This window comes from Micrasema longulum, unplaced genomic scaffold, assembly GCF_059751315.1.
Source record: "Micrasema longulum isolate JH-2025_06_02 unplaced genomic scaffold, ASM5975131v1 h1tg001596l, whole genome shotgun sequence".
NCBI lineage: Eukaryota > Metazoa > Arthropoda > Insecta > Trichoptera > Brachycentridae > Micrasema > Micrasema longulum.
The window spans coordinates 101499-125108 of record NW_028278778.1 but is presented as its reverse complement, the minus strand read 5'-3'; the positions used below and the strand labels follow the sequence as shown (position 1 = coordinate 125108).

At 31.3% G+C, this 23610-nt stretch overlaps 2 protein-coding genes and 1 long non-coding RNA gene across 12 annotated transcripts in view; 2 read left to right on the top strand and 1 right to left on the bottom strand.

Moving 5' to 3' along the window:
• The window catches only part of LOC148274744 (uncharacterized), a 91974-nt gene extending 82046 nt beyond the window's left edge, over positions 1–9928 (top strand). For 5 of the 9 annotated variants that reach the window (XM_088236708.1, XM_088236707.1, XM_088236701.1 and 2 more), the window contains 6 exons: positions 602–655; positions 3250–3644; positions 4635–4758; positions 5504–5614; positions 6169–6439; positions 8267–9928. In XM_088236708.1, coding sequence (XP_088092834.1) covers positions 602–655; positions 3250–3644; positions 4635–4758; positions 5504–5614; positions 6169–6439; positions 8267–8454 — 1143 coding nt within the window. In that variant the 3' untranslated portion in view covers positions 8455–9928. Of the gene's footprint in view, positions 1–601; positions 656–3249; positions 3645–4634; positions 4759–5503; positions 5615–6168; positions 6444–8266 lie in introns of all 9 variants that reach the window. The other 4 variants (XM_088236709.1, XM_088236704.1, XM_088236705.1 and 1 more) reach the window with 3 other exon arrangements.
• LOC148274745 (uncharacterized) lies at positions 662–5464 on the bottom strand. Its single transcript, XR_015824216.1, has 3 exons — positions 5147–5464; positions 4959–5044; positions 662–840 (listed from the first exon to the last, which is right to left on the bottom strand). It is a non-coding gene; the product is annotated as an uncharacterized LOC148274745 (long non-coding RNA).
• Positions 9929–14432: 4504 nt separating the features above from the next.
• ytr (U4/U6.U5 small nuclear ribonucleoprotein 27 kDa protein yantar) lies at positions 14433–21898 on the top strand. Of its 2 annotated transcripts, XM_088236699.1 has the most exons (3): positions 14433–14550; positions 14632–14969; positions 18067–21898. In XM_088236699.1, the coding sequence occupies exons 2-3, from the start codon at positions 14654–14656 to the stop codon at positions 20415–20417; spliced, it is 2667 nt and encodes an 888-aa protein (XP_088092825.1). In that variant the 5' UTR covers positions 14433–14550; positions 14632–14653; the 3' UTR covers positions 20418–21898. The 2 variants fall into 2 exon arrangements, with proteins under 2 accessions (XP_088092825.1, XP_088092826.1); XM_088236700.1 differs by lacking the exon at positions 18067–21898 and having other exon boundaries at positions 14632–16014.
• The last annotated feature ends 1712 nt before the right edge of the window (positions 21899–23610 follow it).

Below are 23610 nucleotides of genomic sequence, written 5' to 3'. Positions count from 1 at the left end.
CATAAGGGACATCAAGACAAGATCTGGACTATTTATTTAGTGCTCGTTTAAATCGTAAACTTAAACCAAAAAAGTCCAGATCTTGTCTTGGGTTAACAATACGACAAAGACGGGTCATTGGAGAATTAAGGCCATAGTTTGTTCTATGCTGATCGATGAATAGTACTTCATTCTATTATAATCATCTGTTTTTGGTCATACTTATAAATTAAATAAGCCAGAATTAATCTAAACAAATTATAATAAGACTGGTAAAGTTCAAATAAAAAATCAGATGTGGATATTATTACATTTTTTACTTAATTTTAAATAATGTCCAATGTTTGTTTTTTTATTTTTTATTATATTATTTTAGTTTGATCCTATGTACATAAGATGAGTAAACAAACATGATGGGTATTTCTTTGTCGTTTTACATAACTGTTGCATCTTGGTATAAATATAATACTTACATTAATGTTAAGCGACTGATTAATTCACCCATTAATAAATTTGTGTTCATATTTGATTGTCGCATCCTCTTCATTACTCATTCCACTAAAACTTCTTGTTTGCTAACTTGTTTGTAAATAACAAACTTCGTCACTTGTTTTAATTTCAGAATAAAGAACTAAAGGATAGATCTGATGATTCATCTGACGATGGCCACTTCGAGGTGAATAATAAAAAACACTTGACCAATCTTCATTTCTACTAATATTCATTTCTTCATGTGCATGAATAATTAATCCATCTAATATTATAATTCAATTCTACGATAATGGTGTATTTTTCATAACCTCCTTCCATATTCCTTCTTTCCCACCTTCTGACAAGCCTCTAAGGCTTGGGGGGATATTCCTTTAAAAAATAAATAAATTTAAAAAAATTAAAAATCGATGAAGTATTTCCAGAATTCATAATTAATTTACTGTGGATGATATCGTCTACGTAAGCTCAATGCCGCGGATGAACCATTTGTGAAAATTTTCTGGAGGGACAAAAAACCTTACAATTTCATTAAAAAAGACAAGAAAATAATTTTAATTGTTTATTTTGTGTTATTGATTAATATTTTAGGAATCTATTTTGCTGTCATATGTGTCTATACAAAGTTAATTGTGGCAGTTAAACTGGCAGTTTCGTATGATATATTCGCAGTATTGCCTTTACACAAATTTAGGGATATATGTGATATTGCTTTGCTTCTTTAACGAGGATTCATTCGCAATACTAAATTTAATCTAATGCAAGCAGCCTACTGGTCAATTTCAAAATTCAATTACATCAATCAATGCAGCTTGTTCCATTCAATTGAAAACGCCAAAAAAAATATTTTAATTTTTTTGGCTTATATGCGTTATTGAACTTACATATTCAATAAAAGTTTTGTGTTCATTTATGATTAGTTTTAGTCAAATAAATAAAAGAGTATCAAATCATCCAATTATTGATTTGACCCAAGTTTTGCTGTTGCTTTTATTATATTGTGTTCATTTCTGTGATTTTTCAAATTAATTTTATGAATATAGACAGCGCACAGTAACTTTTACCATATAATTAAAAATATGTATTTGGTAGAAAACAATTTTAAAATAATGAAGGGAAAAAAAATTCCATTACATACCTGTAAAAATAAAAAAACAAAACAGTATTTGCAAAATAAAAACAGTAATAAGGTACATACCATAGAATTATATTCCAGAAATTATATCTGAACCTCAGAGGCAGACGGATGCAAATCCAAACGTCAAATGTTTAACAATAGCCTAAAGAATCTACTTTCTCTAAGTGATTTTTAATAATTCAGAACATTAATTTGTATGTTCAGTATCTTAATACATCAGTTCTTTCATTAAAAGACTTACATTTCTTCAAAATCAATGAAAGTGATCATAAACTGGATACGAAAATCAAAATGTCATTTAATCAAATTCTGGATTTGCATCCGTCTGCCTCTGAAGTGCCGATATATACCATAGAATAATAGTCCGGAAACAGCGTATCGCTGAAGCTGACTAAACTACTCATAAATAAGTGGTTTTACGTCTTGGCCATTAGTTACTCTGTAGACGTTGCTTAGTAGGCAACTGCCGATTTAAATTCAATTATGCCATGTTATGTCGTTTTTAAGAGTTAAAATACTGCTGGGATTAACTAGGAATAGGGTGGGATCACATTTTACGTGTATGCAGCAAATTAACAAATATTATTTACAAATTCAATTATTTTACCCTATCAGATTGTGAAATATAACAAGATAGACATTTTGTTAGTATTACCAGGGTAGTCGAATTTTTTACCCAGCTTTCTATTAATAAGCCTTTGTATAATATTAAACGGTATTAATTTACCTAATTACTAAACGATAATTATTTTTTTTTACGTTTGCCTAGTAAAATATTTTTTGTGCTAAAACATAACATAACTTAACACAAAATTAACTTATATTTGTGTTATGATAATATATTGTTTGCGGTCTGGCAACATTATGCGGCCACTCCATGCATGCGCGCAGGGGGGATGTCATGCAGGGGGGGTAATTGGGAAACTTTTGGACACAGTGCGATGTATGCAAACTTGGTTCTACGTGCCTTCTGGTATTTTATAATTCTATGGTACATACATATATATTCAAATCAACAATATGATAAATTAAATGGGTTTCTGATTGAAAGTATTGACTGCAGTTGGTCTTTTGTACTGGTCCATATAATAAAAAATAATTCAAGTACACGTTGGGCGGGCAATATCTGTTTTGTAACATTTGTATCGTTTTTAGGATTCATTCCAGCGCTTCAGCTACCATTGCAGAAGCCATTTCACAGTTTTCTCTGAATTTGGCTCCTGAAATGGTAGCCAAAAAGTCTTAACAAATCCAACTTACACGGGATCACCCAAAAAAGATACATATTTATAACAGTCACAGTGAAAATCTACGTTCCTGTTTTTTCAATTGTTCAGGAGATCAATAAAACAATTAACCTTTGATGATGGATTTTCTCTCTATATTTTTTTAAGTGTATTTTGTTGAAACCAATTTGTGAAATTAAAAAAGAAAGTTCACTTAACAGATGTTGCCAGCGTAACGACGATATGTAAAATAAAATTGATCGCCTTGTTTCTAAGAAAAAGCACATTGTAAATCTTTTAAGCATTAAACGACATTTAGAATTATAAACGGTAGCAATGAGAAACAGAGTATATTTTGGTGGCGGTAAACGTATTTTAATGTGTTACGGGTTAATAAATAACATTTTTAATTTACAGGAGGTTCTCAGGGTTGAAAGAGAATTGCTTCAATTGGAACAAGAGGAATTGAAAAGACAGCGAGACAATTTAATGTTCAGAGAAAACCAGGCTCGACGTGGCCGCTCTCTTCAAGACATAAACATGATACAATCATTCCCCATCCACGTGACCAAGGAGCCTGCATACTCTTACGCTCCCCTCGTTCCTGCCAACGTCCACTACAGGCAGTCTATGCCGGATCTAGCCATGGAACCGACTGAAGCACCAGTTTACACCAACAGCAGTGTGAAGCTCTCACCGACTGTGCCAAAATCTAATCCGATGATTATTAAGAAACTGCCGCCGCCTATTCCACCAGTTAAACCTACCAGAACTTCGAGCGTTGAGATGCAAGAAAGAGAAATAAACGTTAGGCATGTAGAGATTTCCAAATAACATTCTCATAATTTCTAAGTATTGTTCCTTGTGTTCCTAGAGTACGCCTAAAAATAAATTCTTTATTCTTACATTCATCAATTGTTTTACAACATTAAGTTTTACTTTTTATTTGCATTACAACATGCTTTTTTGTGGTTCTTACACAAGTATATGTAATTTATGTTGTTTTTTTTTTTAAATATCATTTACCTACTGATATGTTTGTACAGTGCGTTCAAATGTGTAATGAGCCTATGTTAATATTTTATTTAATAACGTTCTATCACGCGCATTTATTAAAATTTAATAACGATTTATATGGACTGTAATCGCAAACTTTATTAACAATTTGAATGGATTGTACCTATGTTATTTTTGTAAATGTCCCTCAGGCATAAATGTATAAAATAAAAATTAATAAACATTGTCAAAATATTTGTAGACAAAGACTGGATTTCACCCTTTAGGGAGTTATTGGGATTGACATATATTAAACTTACATGGAGATCATTTTTGAGTAAGGAATAAAAATATCTAGGAATTTAAGCTGTAAATACATAGACTTCCATATTTCTTTCTCAAAAATGCTCTCCATCTTAGTTGTAATATGTGTCAGTAAATTTTTCAGTTTATTTGAAGTCCTCTGCTACATCAATTTATTTTTCAGTACGTATTAGTTTCGTTTTTTTTTATAAACCAGTAGGTTTTGAATTTTTAAACCTCTGAATTTTATCTACGTAGATATACCTACACACAATTGTAGTATATCAGTTGATTTTATTATTTTCACCATCACAAGAATTTACATGCAATTGCATTCTATAGTGGCAAATGAGTCCAGTAAGCACACTGTTTTGACTTTGATACTTTTGAACAAGTAGTTTTACAAACCAGTGCCCTGTATTTTAAAAATGCAAACCGGTCATTGGAATCAAAACTAGGAGAAGATTATTAAACTGATTCTCCTTTTTTTTAATCACTTTTAGAAGTAGCAGAACTCCATCTGCGGATTATGCCAATATTGATAGAGAATCAGGTTTGGTTTTAAGGCAAAAACCTCCCTCAAACAATGGCGTACCCCATCATCAAATGTCCCGACATACATTACAGGCAAGTAGAAAAAAATATGCATAATTATACATGTTGAGCTGGCAAACAAAACAGGATAATTAGCTAAAAGACCGAAACATGTATTATTATTATGGATAACTTATATAGCGCCATTTTTGTAATATAATACCTCAAGGCGCTTTACAAAGTGATTCTATAGATAAATAAATTTAATTGAAGCTTTTTAATTTGTAATTTACCTGCATGCAAATTTTTCTATGTTTTTAAAGGAGTAATGTTATGTTGACTGTTTTTAATATGTCTAATGTTTTCTCAAAACTTTTTGCTAGAAGGAATAAAAAATATTGTGAGTTCAAAATTTAAAATATACCATTATGATAGCAAACAGTAAAACTGTACAGTTTTGATCGCCAGCTCCTCATATTACCTTATATAAAATATGACAACTGTTTACTCTTATGAATTTTTCACAATATTATTTTTCTTATATAACATACATATATGGTTACCTAGGATACGAACCCCCTTGAGCCAAGCTACGAAAGCACAACCTAGGATACGAACCCCCTTGAGCCAAGCTACGAAAGCACAACTTTTTCTTTAAAAGTTTAAATTAAAATATTTTATGTAACACTATTTACGTTCAGTTTAGTTTTGTCATCAATATTCTCAACTGTCATTTTTCTCTATTACACCTGCATCAACATTTATCAACTAATCTTATAGACATAAAAATAGATTTTCATCCCAATAAACTATTTTCACAATTTCTTTTCGTTTCTAGGCTCTTAGTGCTGCCCCAAGATCTAGATTAATTGCTGGAGCTGAATGGCTTCAGCCTAAGAGAAAATCTGATCCACAGAAATATGATTATAATCAGCATTGGCTTATACAGGTGATGATTTTGCTCTGAAACTAAAATATTTTTTATAGGTTTTTATTATGTATGCCCACCAACCAAACTTTAAAAAACTATTTCTTTATTTTGATTTTTATAATCTTTTGGTTTCAATTATCTCCATTAAGACTAGTATTCAGACATAAGACATAATGATGACTTTCAATTGGACTTGTATAAAATGAAATTGGAGAACATTTTTTTTTCATTTACAACATTTTTCCTGTGACACTATTATGGAATTATAACCCTTACTTAACTTGTGTATGATCTTTGTATTATTTATAATGAAAACCTAAGGAATAATATAAATTATTATGACTGTGATTTGGTAATCACTACATAATAACATTATTAAAAAAAACTCTAACACCGTAGTGTTGCGTAATATTGCAGTTCCTATCATCTCTCCGTAGAGAGATGATGGGAACTGCAATATTATTGTCAAGATATGCTATCGATACATGGAATAACAATTCAGAAAAACACTATCAGCCTTAGAATATGAAATTTAATGTTTTTTTAATGTTGTTGTATTAAATTTATTTTAGGAAGCTGAGCAGCGCAGAATAGACCAGCTACGCAGCAACATCAAGAAACAGGCGCAGATCAATCCGCAGAACCGTCCCAAGCACCTGCCGGACGCCGTCATTCAGACCCTCACCCAGAGGGTGCAGGGCAGGGGCGGGGCGCAGCGCTCCCCGGCTCCCTCACAGCCCCCGCCGCCCCCGCCTGTGGCACCCCCAACGGCCGGGGACTCCCCTGAGAGGATGCTCAGCGTCAGTGGAAAGAAGAAGTGCTCGCATTGCGGTGAAGAACTCGGTCAGTATGTGAACTTTAGTTTAATTGCAATGAGGAAGTTCAATGCTATGAGAAATCGCATATTGAAAATGTTTAAGTAATTTAAAAAATAAGGGTATTCAATTTATAAAAATGAACTTTTTAGAAACGTCACAGGTTCATGTGAACTCGTGTTTACAATAACCAATCAATTATGGCATTGTTGTGGCAACTGGCAACAGATTTCCAATTTCCAGGGCAGCCATGTTTTCGACGTTCAGCGTGTTTTGACTTTTAGCAGGTACGAATAGTTTTTTTTTTAGAATTTTACGGGATTCTACCTTTAAATGTCAGAAAAACTCGCTGTCTTGAACTCTTGACGTCGCGGACAGAGTGATTTTGAGATTTTTGATTTTAAGTTTCTTTGGGGATTTTCAAAATTACAAAACTGCCATGATTACCGACCTTCGTGGTGTAATGGCTAAGATACTTGTCCCACGCACGGAAGGCTCCAGGTTCGATTACCAGTAAGAACACAAAAAAATTAATTGGTTTTTCTCCAGCCTGGGTGTTGTGCCCTGTAATTCACCACTATAATTGAGCCTCCTGCCCAATTGTGGTGTAAAAAAATAAAATGATAATAAATAAAAAGATTAGTTTGATACTTTTTTAGCTAATATGTATTTTTTTTTTAAAACCACCGAACTTCCTTATTCTTTATTTATTTGGTAACAGAAAGCAGTATATAATGTACTACATTTTTTGTAACTTATTTCTAATTAGCTATTTCAAACGGTTTTATTTTATATCAATTTATTTTTCATTATGACATAACTTACAAATACCCTACAAATTATATAATAAATGTAATGACAATATGCTTATCAGTGTGTATTCGGCTTGTTTTCCACCGAACTGAATAAGGTGTTTGGTGTAAACTGTCTTAAGTCTGTAGCATGTGAGTGTCTTCCAGTGAGGTTGTATGATGCTGTATTTTTTGGGTGTGAGGAGCGAATGAAAGCATTGTGAGTGTGTAGTGTTAGTTCATTATGTGTAAGTGTACTGGTCTGAGTCTCATGTCATGAGAGTGTTTGATAGTTCCGTGTAGGGTATTACGCGAGTAGTAATATTGAACTAATCTAAGCATGTATATCTGTCTTAAGTCAAGTACTTTGTACTCCTGAACAGTTGTTCTGGTGGATATCTGAATGGTCGAGTGTTAAATAACCCTTAACATAATTACATTAAAAATAAAAAAAATTGTACACATCACTGGATTCAATCCTCAATTAATTATTGACCGACATTGAAGATAAATTAATGTTCAAACAATGGGAAAAGGGTAAATGTAGCACTGTATCATCTTTGCCTACCTGCTTGCGAAACGGCTTGATTTGTTTTGTGCGTATAATTATACAGTTTGTAACATTCATGCTAGTGTTTATACATGAATTCCCGTCTTTTAATGTTTTAGTGACTCAAAATGTTTTAATTATACATTTACGACTCATAGGTATTATTAAGTGTAGTACTTTCTCCTTTTTATATATTGGGCCTTACTTATAAACCTGGTATAAAGTTACATCTAGGCATAGTGGTAGAATTTCTACCACTATTAGGCACACCTTTATACTAGGTTTATAAGTAAGGCCCATTATTATACAGACAGATTATAGTCTACGCTTCACTGACTTGCACAGAAGCCTGCACTGTACGAGCGGGTATCCTGCAAAACATCGAACCCTCCCTGTTGATACTTTGCAGAATCATTATTTTATTACTTTTATTTTAATGTTTTATACTTTTACTAAATTACATATTAGTAGAAATAGGAGAACGATCTTTTAACTTATTTTGTGTCTTCCACAGGTCGAGGTGCAGCCATGATAATTGAGTCTTTGCGTCTCTTCTACCACCTGTCGTGTTTCAAGTGTTGTGTCTGCGGCGTCCGACTGGGCGATGGAAGACTCGGCGCTGATGTACGAGTTCGTCACAACCAACTGCATTGCCATAACTGCTACTCTAGTGATGATGGAGTCAAATTCAGCTGTGTCTGAGACCGTCAATGACAATGTACATTTACTTGAACGAGGCAAAGACCTATGTGTCTTTGTGTTTATATTTTAAAAAAAGAAACAGCCTGCGTAACACATTTTAGAAATTAACGCCAGCTTTTGAATGTTTATTTTTAATGAATATATAAATCTGAACTGTAGAATGTTGTACTACATATCTAGGTATTGAGGTTTAGAATGTTAAATAATTTTATCTATCAGATTTTCATTTTATTAAATGACCAAATTTTATTGCATGTATCGTAATCTCAGTGCTATAATAGATACATATTTTGTGTCTAATTCAAATAAAGGTTGATTGTTGTCGAGTACCATAAGAGTCTCATAAAATAACATGTTTATCGTACATTTGTTGTGTTTAATAACATATTTTTAGTCGAAATTTCAGTTGTGGTTGAAATATAAACTGTGATAAATGTGAAAGTGAAACGAAAAATAAACACTAAACTGGTGATGGATATTAAAAGTGCTGTTAAAAAAGAAACAGAAGGATTGAGTGAGAAGCCGCTGAAAATTTACCATTACATAGTGTGTTTTGCCAAAACGGTTATAAAGACAGAGGACATTGTATAAATGTAAATAAAACCGCCACCGGTATTTTATGTGTAAAAAGATTATCCTACTTCCTTCTTAAATTATTGCTAAACCTTCAAACAGTCGGTTTTGTTCATAGCTTTAGTATTTAGCCTTGGACAGATCTTTAGCTAACTATTTATTGATTGAGACACTACCTGTTACGCTTTTGTTAAGTCTTGAAGAGTTATGCCGTCACGTTTGACCTGATATTGTACATCTTGTTTTAATTTGTAATAAAGTACAAACTACCAAATTCACATATTACATAGGTAACAATGTGTATGCCATTTTATATGTAACGTGAAGGTATTGATCTGTATATTTTAAGTGTAACATGTGAAGATCAAACAAGGTTTAGGGTAAAGCTGAGTAGGTAGTTTATTAGTTGTGATGCCATTTATTTACCATGAATAATTAGATTTAAGTTTTGTTTATTTCCTATTTGTTAACTTTTCTTCGTAAACTCTTGTGGGTTTCTGGTATTAAAAGAGATTTATCTTTTGAATATTTTTTTGTATGTACGTATTATAAAATGCACAACTGTTCTGAATCCATTAACGTATTTCCGTTAATGCATTTCACGAACAGAATTCTTTCAAGCTTATTTTCTTTTCTTTTGTATACTTACTCTCCTAGTGATGAAAATGTGTAACTTAAATCTAAATATATTTATACAATATACATACATCCATTTTATGTAAATAAACACTTTAGTTGTTAGAATGTAAATGATTTTAAACAATAATATTTGTACCTATAGTAAATGTTAAATATGGTGTAAAAGTTGTTGGATTTGTAGACTAAAATTGCAAAATGTTTTTGAATGTGTACTTTTATAAACAGTCTACATATTTCAAATAAATATTCTCATCTTAATAAACATGTTTTTTACTTGATTATTATATTGTGGAGTTATTACTAGGACTAGGTAACTTCAAAATCAGCATTTTCGAGTTACCCACTAAAAACACCTTTTTGTATCTTCCTCCATAACTTGTCTATTTGTAGCATTCATGAAGGAGGATAATAAAATATATTTTTAGTGGGTAACTCACAAATGCTAATTTTGAAGTTACCTAATTGTAGTAATTACCCCGTGATATTGAACCACTTAAACATTCTGTCTTATGGTGCATGGGGCTCAATATTGTTGTATTAATTATCGCAGCGTGTCTTATCATTGCTTACACGGCAATATAATTAGTATTGTGCTTCAGATTCCAGTACAAGGAAGCTATACTCATCGAAAAATTAAACACTCGTTTTTTTTAAACACACTACTGCTATGCCTATTCATACAACTTTAAAGAAAAAGATTCTCTTTCACTGATTCATAATAACATACGTGCTAACCATACACCACAAAGCGGACATAAATTACTAGTGACCAATTTGCATAAACCCGGTAACTAGTGTACGAAACTAAATGAATAAACGAAACTAAGCCAGACTAAGAACAATATGTTGTTATTTAGCGGCCTAATGGTTAAATATTGAAAGGTAAGAAAAGGAAATCACAATTTTTGCATTTTTGATGCAAACATTTTCCCCAAATTCCTTTCAGAGGGGTGCTATTCTGAACTACACTCCCGGCATGAGAAAACAGTTTTTCTCGTGTATTTTGTATGTAAATACACAAGATTGGATTTCCAGCCCAAAACATTATTTGGAAGATGAAGGTATTAGATTTAGTCAGTATTTGTAAAGAAGTTTTCTATTTTTCAACAATTAGGTTTCTGATGTAATACAATATCAAATGTTCTAAATGTACATTCATTACTCAAATATTGTTGAGAAAAAAATGTATTTGAAATCTGTAAGTGCAGCAGAATTCGAATTATACGAATCAATTGGGACTGGACCCCCATTTGGAGCATAAAAAATTCGGATAGTTGGATTTTTCCCATCTGTTTTAATTAATTACTGTATATATGCTGAGAATGGAAGAAAAGAGCTTTTAATTAATTAAATTAATAGGCAACACTCACAAAAAATCATTGCTTGCTGAACATCTCGGGTCAAAGTAAGCTGTTTGACTATCATCATCAGTTTTTGGGCAGCTAAGTTGCGCATCCGCTTGACAGTGAGAAGTTGCATGTGGTCACACTCGGGAATTCGATTTGGATAATCAGCGATTCGGATAGTCGGAGTTCGGATAATTGAAGTTTTATTTATTTAACACTTTATACACATATAAGGGCGAGCATATTGCCTTAAGGCAATTTCTTCCTACCTACCCAGTTTGAGAAAATTACAAGTAAATGTACACATTCTAGGTTCATTATGCAGAATCTTACAATTTAAAACAAAAATTAACTAAAAATTTACAAGTGAAGAAAGGAGAGAAGAGGCTATGGGAAGGAAAGAAGAAGGATAAAGGAACAACTCAAACATTTAAATGTCATCGGGTTCAAAATGAATATATAATTGCAAATCATCGGCTTGTAAATGATCCGAACAGGGGAGGTTTTGGGTTATTGGATTGATGGCACACCGGCGGTAAAATCAATCCAATCTGAAAGAAAATCTGACATTTTAACTCAGTATAATTCCATAAAATAGCAGTTCCCATGATGTAATGGGACCTTACTTCATGAACAGAGGGTTCTGGTTTCAAATGCCAATGAGATCACAAAGATGAAATGTGTTTTTTTCTTAATGGGACTCTTGGTATGTGGTATGTGGTGCAATTTTTTTTGTTTCTTCTTTCCTAAATAATTTTAAATCTTTATTCTCCCTTTTACCATAGATTATATTTTTATTTACTTATATTCAGGATAATACTATATGTACCTGTATTAAAAGGGTTAATTTTTATAACCCTGTTAAATTACATAATATATGTATAAATCAATTTCATATAGGTAAATCAATCTCAAGACCTCGGCCGCGATTACAATTTATTGTCAATATAGGAAAATCGAATTTTCGGCCAAAAATGTGTACTTTTATTTGTTTGAAATTTTTTTTTTTGATTTATTTATAAAAAGTTTTTTTTTTTACAGAAATCTGGAATTTAACAAGTATATACATCTGGAATTTAATATGTTTCAAAAAATATTTAATTGAAAATAGGGGAATATCACCTTTTTCAACAATTTTAAATTACTAAGGGTCTATGAAATACTGTCGAGTAAAAAATATTTTAAGTAGGTATTTATTAGTAGCATTTATAATATTGAATTTCTCCGAAAACGGTTCATTGCATTGGCTACGCTCCTAATACACTATGATTCGGTTAAATTTTGAACTTTGTGACTGTTTAAGTATGGAACATCGTCTTGAATCTTGACATCACAAAATTGTCAAGGTCAAACCTGTCACGTTTTTGAGGAGATTCGTTTTTTATCAATTTTATTTTAAAAGTTATGAATGAAAACATTTCATTAAAACAAAACCAAACATCTCCACAATATATACAAATTGATTTAGAAAATACAATAAATTTTTCTAAATCCATTTCACTTATATTTTTATCGGTATTTGTAGATTATGATGTTTCCCTATTAAAGATAACTCTAGCTCTTAACTTCCCATTGTAATACGGGCCTTTGTACATGGTAACCAAGCGGCTAAGCGCTTAAACTAGAAACATCATGTTTTTGTAATTAAAAGTTAGTACTTAGATAATAAACAAAAAAAAAATTACAGCCAGTAAAAAAAGAGAAGAAAATTTGTAGAAATCGAAATTAGTAATTTTTATGATTACAACTTATGAGTGCCTTTTTTTTTTTTTTTTTATACGCCTCCACTCGTTATGAGTGCCTAATTTTATAATTAATAATGATGATATTTTCATCATGGCCATCAGTCCCGATATATTTCATTGTCGATTGTCACCATTATTTATAGACCTCTGTCCTGACAAAATATCCTGGGTTAAACGTGCGCTAAAAAAATCTTCCACGGCTGTATTGACTACAAATGAGTAAATAGATACTCCGGCATTAGAGAGAGGTTGTGGGGACCAAGGCAAGTTTGGGTGACAAATGCTCTCAGCAATTTATGTAGGTATCTGAAGAACTTCATAGCGGCAGAATTAGTCTTGATAGAATCAACATAAATAGGGTTGTGGCCCTGTGGCTAGTGTCTCGGACTCACGGACCAAAGATCCGTGGTTCGAATCCCACTCTACCAGATATCTGTAGTCTGTGACTCTACCCCAACTTGTTTCTATTTTCTAATAGTGAGTTATTTACAACTCGTTGAAAATGGCCCTCAAAATTAAATATTTGGGTATATCATAAGAACACAAATGTTTCTTTTCTTAAAAAAGAAAAAAAAAAAAAAAAAAACAGAATGGAAGTGGATAGATTTTGTAAAAGAAAGGTGGATATATTTCTTTAAGAAATCGAAAAATTCTGAATGACCCTGAAAGTGAAGTGGATGAAATTATGCCAGATTTTATTTTAAATTCCTACCCAAAACGTGATTGTGAAAATAGTGTTTTCATTGGTGTCTGCCCAGTGGACCGGACCAATAAAATAAATTATATACTACCAAAGACTGTAGAATCAATGTTGCGGTTTTGAGTTTATTTAAGAATGACCTGTAAAGAGTACTATTAATATGCAAAAAAAACGATTTTTTTTTTTTATTATCAGAGAGAATGGTCAGAATAAAATATTTATTCCGAAAAAAATTACACATCAAATGTAAAAAAAACAATGGAAAAGTTATGGATTCGCTTATCAATCAAGGTTAGAATCTCACTTCACCTTAACTTGATTCCCATTTTGAATATTTGGATAAATAAAAATTTAAATATTACTTTTTAAAATAAAATTAAGAGTTACCATAAGAGAAAAGTCACAAAAACACAAATTAACTTCTAATAATTTTTGACAAACCGTACTTTGGCAAAAAATTTACAATATGGGTACGGTAATAAGATATTTTTTGACCATCACCTAAGTACGAAATTCTCACGAATTGCTTAAAATTTTTGCATTTCTCGAACTTGCTCAAATTATTCTCAAAATTTACTCGATCTCACTCAATTTATGAGTTCTGACAGAGATGCTTCCGAAGCCAATTATTTCTGAATATCCCATTCTTATTTTGCATTTGGTGAGCAAAATGGAATTTATAATTTCTGTCATCTGATTTGCTTATTTCATTTGCCTACTTATTGATACTGTTAGTTTATAGAATCAAAGATTTATTGTGATTTCTCAATTAAAAAAAAAACTGGATATCAACATGAAAAAAAATTCTTTGTTTTTATTTCACTTTCAGATCAAAAATAATTTTAGATAAAAATTTAAATGGAAGTAAAGATGAAAAGAGGGTCCGAACAAAACCCGGGTGTTGGTCCGCACCGGTCAAAGAGGGAAGAAAATTGATGAAAATTTGAATTTTGTCTATGAACTGTTTATTATCATCATAATGCCGATTAAAAAAATATCTATGAATTATTCGCAAAAGTGAGGCTTGGTTTGGGTGCAGAACGAGGCGTTAATGCCTGTTATCCTCATTTATTGTTTTCTTCTAAATTTCAAGGTATCTATTTTCGCTTAATTACCATGCCTTTACTTAAAACTTTAGTAGAATATTTGACTTAAATTCAAATTCGATTCGCAGGTGAGCGCGGCGTCTGTCATCCATGGGGCGATCTCCGAGTCCACGACGAAGAGATGATAAAAGAGACAGGAGGCAGGAAGATAGGAGGAGACAGCGGAGTAGAGAAAGAGTTAGATCCAGATCAAGGGACAGGGACAGACGCCGTCGCTCTATAGAGAGAAGAAGAAATCGTTCTAGATCAGATTCTAGTGAGCGGCCTGCCGGGCCGAGTAAACCGACTCCGAGGCAGAACGTTCACGAGAGGCCCGCCATAACACAAGCGGATCTAGAAGGAAAGACGCCAGAGGAACAGGACATGATTAGAATGATGGGTTTTGGTGGTTTCGAATCGACTAAAGGTAAGAAAGTTGAAAATAATGACGTTGGGGAAGTGCAAGTCGTCCTGAAGAGAAAATATCGCCAGTACATGAATAGAAAAGGTGGTTTTAATAGGCCACTCGATTTCGTCGCGTGATACACTGTTACGCTTGTTACTTATTTATTAAGTGTTTAACATTGTATTGATTCAAGGTTCGTCGAATTTGTATATGTATTTATTTTAGTCGATGTTACCTCGTTTAAATAGAATGTAATCATAGATTATTTGAGTGAAAGCTATGTATATTGTATCATGCGTCACTTGTTTAATGTGTACAGGGTAGAAATGTTTTAAATTCACACAGCAATGTTGACATGAGATGTTTTCCCAATGTTGTTTTTACTGTTTCCAGAAGTTTTGGAACAAGGCAAAAGTATTTAGATATGTAATTTTTCCCATATTCGAAATAAGCGTTGATCATTCTGTTGAAGCATCTTTTTATGTATCAAACGATCAAGGTTACTACGGCAATAATTAAAATAGCAGGAAAGGGTTAATTTATTTTCAAACACATTTATTGCACATAGAAACACGTTAACACACCACTTTTTAAAATAATTAATTTAAATCTAACCTAAATACTTGTTACCTTGTTTCAATTTTCATCTAGACATAGGTTTCTACGCGCTGCCTTACCTTTGTCGAAGTTTGAGATTTTATTTTTATTCTCCGAACTATCAATAAGAAGTTCCATCATTTTATTTACCAATTACATCAGTAGTTATAATATACCCAAACACTCAATGCCTTTCTATTATTCTATTTTGGCAAATTAATGCTACGATAGTTTCACAACTGAGATTTTAACTTCTTTCTGCAAATAGTAATATTTTCTTTCTTTATTTATATCTATAAAACATGTTTGAAATATGAAAAACGTACAATTTCAATTAATTTGTTTTTAAACAGATTACTCAGAATTGTGACACAATAACCTTTAAATCTTATCTTGTATTATGCAGTAATTGATTTTTTTAAAAATTGTCAGTATAAAACTCTTCTCCACAATTTTACGCATAGAAAAATATATTTATTTCAATAATTTAATTGATAAAAATTGTAACAATATGTAAAGAGGTTAGTAGTCTAATTTATGTGGTGGAAACCAGTCCCAACTGCTGAGAATTGATGGTGGAACATCATGTTTCATTTCTTTATTTGATCTCTCTACAGTTTTTCCCTTGATTTATTTTCTAATGAAAAATACATTGTTATTTCACTTGCATTGATTGCTGCATATTACTCAAATTTTATATCTCACTTTAGTATTAAGTCTGTTTAGTATGTAAGCCCGTTACAACAGTGGCCGCGTCGCGCTCTTTTGCCCGCACGGTTTCCAGATATGTTATAAATAACAAACTAAGAAGCAGCGCCTGTGTATCACCTGTTAAACCTTTCATAATATAACTATTTATAAACAAAGTAAATTTGACAAATTATAGGTCTTTAACTATAGTTAAAAATACATTCTTTACTCATTTTAAAATTAATAGTTGGTATATCAAGCGCTGTTTGTCAAACCAATCTCACCTCATTATGAATCAGGATTTATTAGTTATACAAGACATTTTACATTATACATTTCAAGATGTTACATATTATTATACTGAAAATATATCTAATTTTTATACAGCCATAATAAATAATTTTTTAGACACAACTGTATATTATGTTAGTATTTATACAAAAATTAACATATGACCGGTGTGTCTAAAATCTGTTAAACTGAATACCTCAAACTGAATATTTATACACTTATAAACCATATTATAATGTTGAGCTATTGATGAAAAAACGTTTCAAATCTGTGTTTTAATGAAAAATTAATCTTCATTTTTCAAAAACATTTACTGAAGTTAATGTTATCGAAAAATATGGAATATCGATCTTCCAGTCCATTAGTCTGAATTTCCAAATGACACGTTTAGAGATAGTGAGAAAATAAATATTTCAATGGTCACTTCAAATCTAATGATGTTGATCTGTGCATATTTTAAAACTATTTTTTCAACCGACATTTCGGGGTAGGATATTTGGCAAAATGTTTGCTTTATTAGTAGAGAATTGTTGAATATTTGAAGCACTAACTTTCTGATTTTCCATGTTAAATCATTTAACTATTTATTTAGTTTGTCTAAAATCACTAAAATAAATTTAATATGCCAACTGATTTTAGAACATGACTGTTCCTTTGTCAAGGATTAAAAATAAACTAATGCTAAATATTTTATATCTTGCCAAATAACAAGTGGATACCTAAAACCATAAAATTATAATCTATGTAAATTTTTAAGACTTACTTGACTAAAGAACTGGAAGATATGTATTGCAAAATTATATTTAGATATTCACTGTATGATATCTTTACTAATGCAATAATATTTACAAATATAACCATCATTAGGACATCAATACTCAATGTTTTGTCTCCTTTAAAAATAAATAGCATTTAGTATTCCAATAGAATTCTATTGCAGGAGTTTCCAAACAAACTCCAAACTTATCTGTCTTTAGATAGATATTGTCACAAAACGTGATTCATACCACTTGTAAATACCACAAACTAGTTATTAAAAAATAAAATACAGTTTTAAAATTAAATTTAAGCAAAAAACAATCTTTTTGGCTACCATTTTTCAATGAAAATTTTGTTTTATCGATATGTATCTGATCCCTTCTTATGTCACTCCTTCGTTTCATAAGTTAGTTCGTATCTCATATATCTATTCACTCTAATGCAATCAGAATTATATTAGGCTCTCATTCTTGCTACATGTAATACGAATGAACTTACGAAACGAAGGAGTGACATGATAAGGGCTCTGTTTTTAATTTATTACTGTATAAGTTGTTAAAAGTCTAGTGACTCAATTAAAGTTTGCAATTTCAAAAAATGATGCTAATAGGCTGTTCATAGCATAAAATTATCGGATTATACCGAAGTTCTATCATTATATTTGTGAAAAACTTAAACTGGATGTATGTATTATTTTTTACATTTTATTATTTTTTATATAAAATCTGTTGCTTTTCCTAATAAAAATCAAAATATTATATCTGAGTGTTTTTTATGTTAGGCAAAGAGTCTTCGAAACCATTACGAGATGCTACAACTACTCCATCCAAACAAAGTAGTCATTCGAGAAGTTCAGCCGAGGAAAGTCCTAAAGCTGGTCCCAGCTCTAGAAAACGGAGGCGTTCTGTTGTAGACGAAGGTGACATAGAATCGAAGAGGCTGCACAATGAAGAAACTAAATTTGCTAAAAGCGTGATTGGTAAAGATGGAACACCTGAATTTGATCAGTTCTTAGATTTTTTAATTAGAGAAAAAAGACTAGAAATTCTGAAAAGAAATGAAATAAACCCAGCCAATATGTCCAGTATTTTACATAGAGCCCGAGCTAATGCTGCAAAAGCTTTTAAAGAATTATATGACCTTTGGTTTGATGCAAAAGGAAATAAAACTCAATATTTAAAAACTCTAGAAGAAAACGGTATAAATGTATCTAGTATGTCCAGTATTTTAAGTAAGTCAGGAGCTAATGCTCTAAAAGCTTTTAAAGAATTGTATGATCTTTGGTTTGATCAGAATGGAAAAAAAACACGATATTTAAAAACTTTAGAAGAAAACGGAATGAGTTTAGCTAATATGTCTAGTATTTTGCATGGATCAGGAGCTAATGCTCCTAGAGCTTTTAAAGAATTATATGATCTTTGGTTTGATCAAAACGGAAAAAAAACACTATACTTAATAAAACTAGAAGAAAGTGGAGTAGATCTAGTTCGAATATCTAGTATCTTAAGTGGAGTAGGAGCTAATGCTACAAAGGCTTTCAAAGAGTTATATAACCTTTGGTTTGATGCAGAAGGAAATAAAACTCAATATTTAGAAGCCCTAGAAAAAGAAGGAGTAAATCTATCTAATGTATCCAGTATTTTAGGTAAAGCAGGAGCAAATGCTACAAAAGCTTTTAAAGAATTGTATGACCTTTGGTTTGATCAGAATGGCAAAAAAACACGATATTTAATAAAACTAGAAGAAAGTGGAATAGATCTAGTTCGAATATCTAGTATCTTAAGTGGAGTAGGAGCTAATGCTACGAAAGCTTTTAAAGAATTATTCGATCTTTGGTTTGATAGAGAAGGAAATAAAACTCGATATTTAAAAACTCTAGAAAAAAACGGAATGGGCTTAGCTAACATGTCCAATATTTTACATCGATCAAAAGCTAACGCTGCAAAAGCGTTTAAAGAATTATATGATCTTTGGTTTGATCAGAGTGGAAAAAAAACACAGTATTTAAAAACTCTAGAAAAAGAAGGAGTAAATCTATCTAATATATCTAGTATCTTAGGTGGAGCGGGAGCTAATGCTGCCAAAGCTTTCAAAGAATTGTATGATCTTTGGCTTGATGCAGAAGGAAATAAAATGCAACATTTAGAGCACTTTGTTAATAAACGAGATGGGGAAGAAAGTTTTACGCTACATAACTTATCTGGTATGTTATGCAGAGCGGGAGCTAATGCTAAGGATGCTTTTGAAAAATTGCATGATCTGTGTTTTAATGACAAAGGGGAAAAAACAGATCTTTTAGATGATTTCTTTAAGGCAGGTTTTAAGCCAAGCAACTTATCCTGTATGTTGTGTGGATCAGGGGTTCGTACTTCTTCCACTTTAAAAAAAATGCATAGTGTTTGTTTTAATGAGAAAAGGAAAAAAACAAAGCTTTTAGATGACTTATATAAAGCAGGTTTTAGGCCATGTGATTTATGTAGTATACTGAGTGGAGCGGCTGATAGTTTGAAAAAGTTTCATAATTTTTGTTTTACGGGAGAGACAAAAAAGTATTTATACCATTTTTTAAATGACGAAAATTGTTTTACACCTAGTAATTTATCTGGCATACTACATGGCTCTAAAGTTAATATTTTTTCTGCTTTTAAAAATTTTCATGATGTTTGTTTCGATGAGACGGGAAATAGAACACAACTTTTAGAAGATTTCTATAATGAAGGTTTTAAGCCGAAATATCTATCAAATGTATTATCCATGGCAGGAAATAATGCCGCTTCTATTTTAAGAAATTTTCATGCATCGTGTTTTAAAGAAAATTATTTAAATCACTTCTTAGCCGAGGAGAAACTTTTTACGACGAAAAAATTATCAAATAAGATATTATATGGAGTAGGAATTAATATTTGTCCCATTTTTGAAAAGTTCCATGACCTTTGTTTTGATAGGGCAGGAAATAAAACAGAATATTTAAACGATCTTATCACAAATAATCGGCATGAGGTATTGAGTACACTATACGAAAAAGTTAGAGGAGTTCCTTTTACTTCCTTGCATGGTATGTCTCTTCAAAAACAGATTATTAGTGGAATAGGGAAAAGCAAATTAGAAGATATAGATGGTCTGGTGCGGTAGACCAAGTGATTCCAAGAAAACTGCTTCTCACAACAGCTGGTTTTAGTTACTGAAAATTTATTATATGTTATAAGTGATATAATGCTAAATGAATACAAATTTATTTGGAAATAAAAAGATTATGGTAAGTTTATAGAAAAATCAAATTTTAGGAATAAATAAAAGTTTTATATCAGTAATGATTATTAGTAAAAATATTCTAATAGCGTTTAATGATAGAGCTTGAGGTCCCTATTAAATCAGTCTTATAAATTCTGTAATAGAGTGAGGAGTGAAGTTTATGGATAGTGAGCAAGATCTAAAAATATCCCTTCTGGAGACTAGGATACAATAGGACATAGTTTTAAACCTAACCAACTTACTAGAGATCCTATCTCAATTTTTAATCAGATAGATGCAAAGAATGGAGAGCAAAAAAAAGAATGTCTAGGGAAATTAAGAAAGAATTTGCCTAACACCTTTAGGAAAGGAGCTGTTGTAGGTAAAGGGAAATGCTTTTTTGATTCTGTTGCACAAGGGTTGAATGAACGTATAGATAAAGATCGGATTACGAGTGAAGAAAGGCCTAATGCAAAATTATTGAGAGAAAGTTGTGTAAATTATGCTGAGCAACGCAACAGACAAGATAGTTGGATCTACGATGAAACAGTAAAATATGCTAAAACAGCTGGTTATTTCTCTGGATTAGAAGGCCCATTTGGTTATATCCAAGATCCAAGTACTAAAGATAATAAAATCAAAAGCAAAAAAGCTTTAGAAAAATATTTAGAAGATATTGAGAAAATGGTGGGAGAAAGTAGTTATCTTATACGGGAAAGGCCTGAAATTTAAGGAAGAATGATTTTGAATAAATATTGGAATATTGTGTGTCTCTTTGCTGTTATTCAATCAGTAATCAGGTAAATGATCATAAGATTAAAAGAAGATATTCAAGAGAGTAAGAAAGTTTCTAGAAAAGAAGTTTATGGTACAGAATGCAAGAGTTAAGAGAATATCTCTAGGTAAAGCCTACCTAACATATCTCATAGTGAAAAGTCAAGTAATAAAATGGAATTAAATTCCAATCACAAGAAAACTACTGTAGTAAAACCAAAAATATCGACTATTCAAACGTCTACAGCAATCAACGAACAGAAAACTATGTAAAGAAAGTAATAAGCTTTTTAACACCTCATTAAAGAATGATGCTCTTGAAATTATTGTTACATGATTGTTAATTGCTGCTACTATAATAGTTCCATCTATAGTTGGTGCAGTAATTTATGGTACTGTTGCTGCTTTGTGCGGAATGGTTATGGTTACCATATTACATATAAAAGATTTTGCATTGCCAAGTTACAGAAAAATTTAAGAAACAGATGAAACTTTTGAAGAGAGGGCACCGTTTTCCAGCTCAAAAAAGTCAATAAAACAGCCAAGTATGCATAAAAATATCTTTCATTGTTAATTTTAGCTATTAAACCCCAACTATGGATTAGAAAGGAGTGAAAAAAAGGCTGGAAAGTGGGTAAACTCCAGTTATTTATTTTCAATACAGGTGGTTACCGATGAAGAAAGATATTACAGAACTGTAGTGTTGCGTCAAATATTTTTGTCCCATGGTCGATGAGAACTTTGCCAATGTGCTGCTGTTAAACTGGAGAAAACCCACTAGAATAATCCTTACCATATCAATCCCCATGCAAAAATTTCAAAGCTTTTTACCTAAATTGGTGCGAAGGTTTTCAGTTACTGTTGGTTTTAGCATTCTTATCTTCCCCCTGTTTTTATCAAATTTATTTTTAAATTTATAATGCTGATCCAGGTAAACCTTATTTGAGTCAGCTATATCGTACATATACAAGTTTTCTTTATGTCATTAGTCCTCTTGCACAGCCATCTGTCATTTCAGCGTATGATACCAGGTCAGAAATATCCCTTGACAAACTCCGCCAGTCCTCTTATCACGGTATTAAGGGTATTTATGACTAAAACATTTGTTTTGCATCTGCAAATTTAATGACAAAATTCAGGGGTATCCGTTCATGGAAGGAGTTTAAAAAACAATACATAGAAGATTGTAGATAGAACTTTGTTTCCATGTTAAGTATAACTAAATTGTCTGTTTAAGAAATGCATTTGCCCGCTTTGATTGGGTAAAATATGATATTTTGATTTGAATTGAGAAAAAGAACTGCCACTCAAGTGTTATTTGCTTAATAAATTTACTGACATTGGTATGGTTAAATTGCTCCATCACAGGAGTGTTTTTTTTTAAACTGTAAAAACAAGAAAATAAACTAAAAGTTTTTCACTATTTATAACTTTTTAAGTCCCTTGAACATTTTTTTTAAATATAGTGGTTATTGCATTGAAAAAATAAGTAGCATTCTAATTTTGCAATTTTTTATTAAATTAAAGAAATTGGAATAACAACCATTAAGTAACAAAAATTTATCACCATACAGTGTTACAATTTTTGTGGCATTTTAGTTAATAATAATAAATTATCCAACCATCAAATCATGTAATAAAACCAAAAGTATGTCTAACAAATTACTGTATGATTTATCGAAATTTTTGTTTTCTTGTGAAATTAAATGATTAATTGAAGAATCCGTGTTTTTTTTATGATTTTAAAATCTCAAGTTACCTATTACCCAATAGGCAGAGATAATAGTCTCGCAATATAGTTCCATTTAGAGACTTTGCTTCATTAAGAAATTATAAAATTTATGCCGATTATATCTCAATTCTATCTAAAATCTCAACCCCAAAAAAATTCCTTTCTAGCAGGGCTATTTCAGACTGGAAAAAATTGTCCATTTCATTTTGGACAGCCGGTTCAGAAAACTGTAAGGAAGCTTTTTTGAAGAAAGAAGAACATGGTCAAAGCAGTACGCGAGATATGGTCGCACATATAATAATAATACATCCTTTATTTATGTATAATACACTTAATTACTTTGTTCTTATAGTGAAAATTAGAAAAACTGATTTAATGAAAAACAAATGAACAGCAAGTAATATGAGTATATGTTCTAAATATGAAAACATTTATCACATTTGTATTCAGATAAATGATAAATAAAAAATTAGTATATTTTTATAGACCCACACATTTCTTAAAAATTGCCATGATTTATAAATTCTCAGTTTGAATTTTTATTTATTTAACTTTTTGTACATAATGTTATTTGTACATTAGCGGGCT

Bases quoted from the DNA above. Each gene is read 5' to 3' on its own strand.
- ytr (XM_088236699.1), top strand. From the start codon at position 14,654: ATGGGGCGATCTCCGAGTCCACGACGAAGAGATGATAAAAGAGACAGG. The intron at 14,970-18,066 runs GTAAGAAAGTTG...TTTTTATGTTAG, and splicing joins TGGTTTCGAATCGACTAAAG to GCAAAGAGTCTTCGAAACCA.